The following is a 7,265-nucleotide window of genomic DNA, read 5'->3' as shown; positions in this document are numbered from 1 at the left end:
TGCTGAGGCGTAAGTACATCTCCGTGTTTCAGATGCCCGGCGGTGGTGTTACGGTAAAAGACGTCAACCAGCAGGAGTTTGTCCGTGCGCTGGCAGCCTTCCTGAAAAAGTAGGTAGTCGGCTCTTGGACACCTTTATAATGCTGGTTCCAGTATCACCAGTGAGGTGATGCTGCTAGTATTGTGTTCAATCAAAACCCTCCAGAAAGCGTCTTAAGTCCTCCTCTTTCTGAAAGGTCAGGGAAACTGAAGGTGCCAGACTGGGTGGACATTGTTAAGCTGGCTAAGCACAAGGAGCTGGCCCCATGTGATGACAACTGGTTCTACATCAGAGCTGGTGAGTACCACTCCTCCCTGCCTTCCTGATGCACATCATAACGGCGGTCAGTAGTGTGCAGAGTAATGTTCAAAGATTTGTCGTTAAATAGCACCAGTCACCAAATGAGTGACTGGGGTTATTAAATCAAAACATTGCTTCTGTACACCACAGAATTATCTGCTGTCTCTAACCTGACATTTATATTGTACATTCCTTTAAAAACTATGTTTGCTCAGCATGACAAATTACTTGAGTTTCTTTCCTAACACTATTAATGTGCTAAGTGCTGTTAATCACAGTAATCGCTGTTGCGGTCTCTTGTCAGGGTTACGGCTTGTCGGCTGGCAACGCTCGCAGTGGGTTTCCGTGCAAACTAGGCCGATTAGCTCGAGTTATTAGACAGCCAAACGTGCAGAACTCCGGAGCAGGTCCTGTAGAGGACACTGCAGGGAGAAAAGTACAGCCTTGCCCACGCTTTGCTTCATGCTGTCGTTTCTACATTCCGTATGACTGATGGATGGATTTGCGCGTCACCCTTCGCCAGTTTTGGGTGGTGATGCTTTCCTGCTGTTCTTAAGTTTGCCTGTTATGATGGATGTTGTTGACTTTAAGATCTGCCAGAACACAATAGAAAGCCAAATTGAGCAGTTCAGTCCATTCTAGGATTTGATCAGTTGTGTTCAGTTTGCTAGGATTTGATCGGTGTGCTCAGTTTGCTAGGATTTGATCGGTTGTGTTCAGTTTGCTAGGATTTGATCGGTTGTGCGCAGTTTGCTAGGATTTGATCGGTTGTGCGCAGTTTGCTAGGATTTGATTGGTTGTCCTCAGTTTGTAGTTGATGTGGCAGTGCTGATTTTCCACTCAAATGTGCAGAAAAGCATCACGTAATGTTTCGGTTGAGCTTTTAAAAACAGAATTGTGTTCATTTGCGCTATAGCTTTTAGGTTGCTTTTTTTGGGGAGCTGATCGTTTAGTTTGCAACAGTTGGCAACCGAGGTTTAAAATTTTCTCATACCTTGCATTGAGTCGCCTAGGCAGGCTGCTGGAGTTGGGTAACAACTTAAATGCCCTTATAAAGGGCTCTCTGTTAACCTTGCCCTCGCAGTTTCTCTAGCAGAGGTCTTGAATGTTAATTTTGGTTCTGCGTTTTGCAATAACAGTGTAGTTAAATAATGAATGGACATGGATACTCAAGGTCAGATACTGTAGATTTCTGTCCTCTCTTGACCTTGTACTCCGTTCCAATATCTGTTCTGCTAAATGTTAACAGTTACTAAATGGGTCCCGGATTTGAAGAGTTCCGATACCCAAGTACCACTCCGTTTTCGCTGCACTGACCTCCTTCCTCCTCCATCCTCAGCCTCCACGGTTCGTCACCTGTACCTGCGCGGGGGTGTGGGCGTGGGGTCCATGATCAAGATCTACGGTGGGCGAAAGAGGAACGGCGTGTGTCCCTCACACTTCAGCGTGGCCTCCAAGAACGTGGCGCGTAAGGTGCTCCAGGCCCTGGAGGCCCTGAAGATGGTGGAAAAGGACCCCAATGGGTGAGCGTGCTATCCAGTGCAGCCGCACGCGTCCACGCTCTGGTCATTGTGCTTCAGTCGTGTGTGTGTGTGTGTGTGTGTGTGTGCGCGCGCGCGTGAGTGTGCACGTCTCCTTTGCTTGAAACCCCTTTTTTGTGCCCAGATGAGTTTCTTGGTCTTTTTGTTTGTATTCGTTCTCTTTGATGTTGTCACCAGTTTTCTGTCTGCTTTTCGGTTACTTTCATATCTGTTGTGGACAGTGGTGTCTCAGTGGTTAAGGTACTGGACTAATAATCAGAAAGTTACCAGTTCAATTCCCACCACTGCCAGGTTGCAACTGTTGGGTCCCTGAACAACACCTTTAACCCTCAATTACTCAAGCTGTGTTCAGTCAGAACTGTAAGTCAGCAAAAAGGCGTAACTCTTTAATGACCTGGGTGCTGTCTGTATGTTTGTGCGTCTTTCATCCTGTGCATCACGGCCGTCCTAACGCATCTTTCTCCTCACAGTGGCCGCAGACTGACTCCACAGGGTACCAGGGACCTGGATAGAATTGCTGGCCAGGTGAGCGTTCACACACATTCGTTCTCACTCCTCACACACACACACACAACGCCCCCTCCCCTTACCACACTAGTCTACTGGGTCTGCCCAGATGCACATTTGTCCATAACTGGGAGGGAGAAAAGCAAAAAAAACCAAAATAACCGCCACCATTGAGCTGTGTCTTCATCGCTCTGTTGAAAGTGTTGCTGCCTGTACAAGAGCAGTAAGTACTGCGAAGGGGTCACGTCCCCGGTCTGTTTGTCCCTGACCCCGGCGTCTGCTCAGGCAGCCCAGCACAGTTGGTAGCGCTGCGAGCGTGACTTTCCCTGGTTGTGGCAGACAAACGAAGATCTAGAAATGCCGGTTGGCCCGCGTGGCGCTGCACACTTCTGCCGCACTCTCCCTAATGGCCAGCGCGGGTGTGCATGTGTCTCGCCGGCCTTGCACAGAGCTGCGTTAGCAGTGCTCATGCGGCTCATGTGACCTTACGAACGCGTCACAGTTTGGGGGGGGGGGCGACCCTTGAGTGTCTCTTTCTCCCATTCGCGTCGTGGTGGTCTTCTAACGCCTGGCTCTCTTCTGTCCCCTGCCAGGTTGCGGCTGCAAGCAAGAAGTCCTGAAATGTGTAATAAACTCTGAGAAAGTCAGACCTGACTCTTGTGGTTTCTGGTTTGTGGTTGAAATTCTTTGTGTGCTCATTTGAATGTAGGGAGCAAGTCTGCCTGTATTTTCTTTTAAATCTTAACTGATTTCAGAACTCTCACCTTTTTAAAAATGTCAGATGTGTAGCTGTTATGAAGAATAATTTTCCACATTCGTCTAAATCAATCAGACGGGCTCTCGAGTCCTTGGAGGTGCTCGTAGCTACTGCAGGGGGCTGAAGTTGGCATTTGCCAGCAGAAAGGTTGCATTACTAATGGTGCATACACCTCCTCGCTTGCGGAGTACGGCGTAATGCGCACGTTTGGAGTAATCCAAGTGAGACGGTTCGCTTTACAGGAAGGAACTGTGCTTTATCGACTAATAAATAGCTTTAAGGTCATTGCGCACCTTGGATGCAGCCATTAGCTGGGTTCGTAAGTTACAGCACCTCCTCGTGGTCAGATTTGGATGGACACTTTAATTGCATGTTGATGGACTTCGCTTTAATCACCTACTGGTCTTGACTGGCTTTTCATAAAACTACCTGCACAGGATCCGACTAGTTCAGGTAAATCCCTCAGGAAGAGCTCGCTCCATTTATGGGACTAGATGAACCCTGCCACGACTTTGTGCTTGTTCTGCTCGGAGAATAATAGAGTAATTGGTGCTTCGTTGTCGTCAAGCGCGAAGCATCTTTCATGTCAGATCCGCGACGTAATTATTGTTCATGACTGATGAGAAAATTAACTAGAAATCAAATTTCGGCTTCATTATGTTAGGTCTGATTTGTGCAGCACTTGTATTGGCCGCCAGGGGGAGACAAATGACATGGTATGAGCGTTGCTGATGGTTTCTGTGGTCTACAGAAAGTAATTAAATATATGATTAAAGTGATACGTTCATAAAATGGAAACTGGTCTCCGTTTAGCATAGTATGGCATGAGTCTGAAAGCATCTGTGGTTAATTATTTTTTTTCTTAAGGCTCAAAACTGATGTGTTCAGTAATTACTTGGCGTTGCTCTCTGCGTAGCTCCGCGTGCAGTACTTTTAGACGGTGTTGCGCATGCAGCTGCCCGTTTTACCCTCGTGCATGGACGTTGCCCTCGGGGGCAGCGTCCATGCACGGGCCGGTGCAGTTTAACTGAAGCGCTTAGAGACACCAGCTACGCTGAGAGTGGCTACACACGTGCTGGGTACAGTTGTGCCATTATTGCAATAAAAGGTACGTGTTTAGTCAGCTAAATGCGCACAAGCATGGATGCTCGTGTGGTTAATGTGCAGTTTTTAGTTTAAGGTGCTGTGTGGATTATGTCTAGGCTCGGAATAAATTATGGAAGTACTATTGGAAATTCATTAGTAGGCATGGGTAACTGTCCCGGGACATCAAAGCTAAATGACACACAAATTAAGGTTTTGTATAGTAATACTGTAAACAGGACAGACCCGGCTGTCGTCCTGTCCTGCCCTCGTGAATGTGCGTTAATCATCCATCACTCCGGGCTGGAAACCTTTCGTGCGAAAAAGCATGGAGTCTCCACAGACGGCGCGTTCATTTTATCGTTTGGGTGTCAGTAAACGTTGGTGTTTGCACATTGTGTTTACTCACCCGCGTGTGTGTGTGTGTGCGTGCATTCAAGTGATTTGGGGGGAAAGAGAAAGTCACTCCGTGTTGGCTACGCGACACCCTGCCCGGTCCCGCGTGCGTACCCGCGGTGAAGTGCTTAACGTTGTTAACGGAACCCCTCATCACCTGCTCACGTGCTTCCCTCGCGCTGCTGGGTTTTCTGTACCGGCTGTTTCCGTCCCCCACACGCCCTTCTCTCTGTAGCCTGTAATTAGGCCGCGAGGGAGACGAATAAACACGTCCTTGAGGGTCACACGCGAATGCGAGGAATGCTGGCTGTTTGCACGCGTGCCACCGTCGCCGGTTGTTCGGGAAAGCTCAGTGAGGACGCACGCGGCACGTTAGTAGTGGGAAAATGCAACGTCCTCCACTGTCGGCGTTTGTCTGGTGCGCGAGAGAGGTGCACCGGTAACCGTCCCGAATAAACTTTGCATTTCGCTGATTACGGGAGCACCGACGCTCCTATAATTACCGCAGTTCTTATTTAGTAAAGTGCTGTAATGCATTTGAATCATTGCAAAATAAATAAATGAAATTAAAAAAACACGCAGCACATGTTTGTGATATAAAATTGCAATACGAGGCACACGTGTGAATTTCCGTAGAGGAGAGGCCACGTGCGAGCAGGCCGCTCCAGACCTCGCGAGAAGAGGGAGCAAGTGCCTGCTGGGAAACAGTGCAGTCGCCGTCAGGGTCTCCTCTCTAAGCAGCGAGGACGGGCGGCTCCCCTGGGTGGAGTAGCTCTCAGATTAGCTAAAAAGACTAGGCTAGTCTTCTCTTCCTGTTAAACCAATTTTCTCTTTCCTCTTTGGAACTGCATTGTTGTATGTAAGGGTGGTCTGGAGCATTTTTTTTTTTAACGATGGAATATATAAGCACAATGTTTTTCTTTCACACAATGCAGTGTGGGTAAATATTCCCCCCTCCCTGCCTCTCTCTCTCTCTCTCTCTCTCTCTCTCTCTCTCTCTCTCTCTCTCTCCTCTCTCCTGCTCTCCTGCCTCTCTCTCTGAGTCTTTTAGTCCCCACCCCACAATTGCTATATGGCTCCTAAGATAATCCAAACACTTCTCATTAAAGCAAGCCTGTCGCTGCTGGTCTGGACTGGCGTGTGAAGAGACGGGTAACCTCTCCTACAGCTCATCAGCTAAACAAATGGCAGCACACGAGAGCCTGGTCTGCCCATCTCCCCGACTGCCCCAACAGTTTCTCTCCCACTTTGCCAGGGCAAGACGCCATCAGACTGCCCCTCAGTGCCAGCTGGTTCCCTGTGTGTGGGGGCGGACCAACACGTGGGTTTGGACTTGGTGAATCACACACCTGCTATAAGAGTAGAGAACAGATGTAAGGCACAGTGAATGTATGTGTGTGTGTCCATGGAGAATAGGAGAGCAGAGACTCCAGCAGTGCTAGTGAGCCCTGGGTTCAGTGGACTGGGGATGATGGGATAGATTGTGAAATAAGGCAGGGGATGCACAATAGAGATCCACCAGCCAGCACAAGCCAAAGCAAGACCTTTTAAAGCTGTGATCTGTGATCCATTATTATAGCTGCTGTACATGCCTGCTTTGTGAAGTCATGGAACCGTGAACTGGATAATCTCCAGGCGTGCTACGACGCTATCTGTACCTGCCTGCCACAGCACCGAGACACGCCCCCTGCGTGATGCCCTGGGGGTTGGGGGGTCTGTGTCTGGCTTCGCTCCAAAACTATCCCAATAGATGTAACGGCAAACCCTGATAACCAATGTAAGCTTATCTCCCATGTCCACCTCACACATTCTCCTAAATTCTCCTATTCTCGAGCTCTTGATCTCTCTGACTCCTCCCCCTCATTTTTGACTCCTCCACTCACTTTTCCCCTTTTGGTCCCTTTCAGCTGTAAGCCTGTTGCTTCCCTGTGGCCGTACGTTCAGTAGCGAGGGTTCCGGTTGGGTGGGTTTGGGTCCCTGGACTGGAACCAGCAGGGCCCGGTGGCTAGTACCAGCAACAGTGGTCGCTGTTAGTTGGTTATGCACAATGTCACACTGTGTGTACACACACACAGCGAAGCCAAAGACCAACGTTTTTCAGTTAAACTTAGTCTCTTATAAGCAGTGCTGTCGGGTTTTTGTTGGAAACCAATTGTACATGGCTGTCAGTGGACTGAAGGACACATCTGTGCGTGTAAGCTGTCGTTGGGTGTGCACAATGGCTTCCGCTAGCTGCTGTTTGGGCCAGTTCTCACTGTTGAATGCCCTCCGTCACCCTCGGACTCACTCCTGTGCTAACAGGCCTGCCCTCAGGTCTTCTGCTTTCAAGTCTCCCCTCTCCTCCTCCTCTCCTCCTCCTCTCCTCCTCCTCTCCTCTCCTCATAGCGCACTGCTCACCCCCCCCCCCCCCCCCCATTCCACAAACATGAATTTTGCAACAGGCCACCATTAAATATTTACCAGGCTCTCTTCCTGTGCTGGCCAGTAGCAGAGCCAGATAAGCCTGTGTTTGCTGGCTGCTGTAGTTCGCTCTGTCCCCGTGGTGCCGCAGACACGCGTGTGAATTACAGAGCACTTGTTCATGGGAACCATCACCTCCGTGACTGCAGGGCACTGAGAGATAATTGGCGCTTGTGGAGTTG

The 7,265-nt window shown here is 49.3% G+C and overlaps 1 protein-coding gene across 1 annotated transcript; it reads left to right on the top strand.

Annotated features, from left to right (window-relative positions):
• Positions 1-3,034, top strand: rps19 (ribosomal protein S19). Its single transcript, XM_027029272.2, has 5 exons — positions 1-109; positions 236-336; positions 1,679-1,862; positions 2,351-2,405; positions 2,981-3,034. Exons 1-5 carry the CDS (start codon positions 33-35, stop codon positions 3,005-3,007), a joined length of 444 nt encoding a protein of 147 aa, XP_026885073.1. The 5' UTR covers positions 1-32; the 3' UTR covers positions 3,008-3,034.
• The last annotated feature ends 4,231 nt before the right edge of the window (positions 3,035-7,265 follow it).

The sequence above is a fragment of the Electrophorus electricus genome, chromosome 10, assembly GCF_013358815.1.
Source record: "Electrophorus electricus isolate fEleEle1 chromosome 10, fEleEle1.pri, whole genome shotgun sequence".
Classification (NCBI taxonomy): domain Eukaryota; kingdom Metazoa; phylum Chordata; class Actinopteri; order Gymnotiformes; family Gymnotidae; genus Electrophorus; species Electrophorus electricus.
Note: the sequence above shows the minus strand (reverse complement) of the source record. Positions and strands in the feature narration are given on the sequence as shown.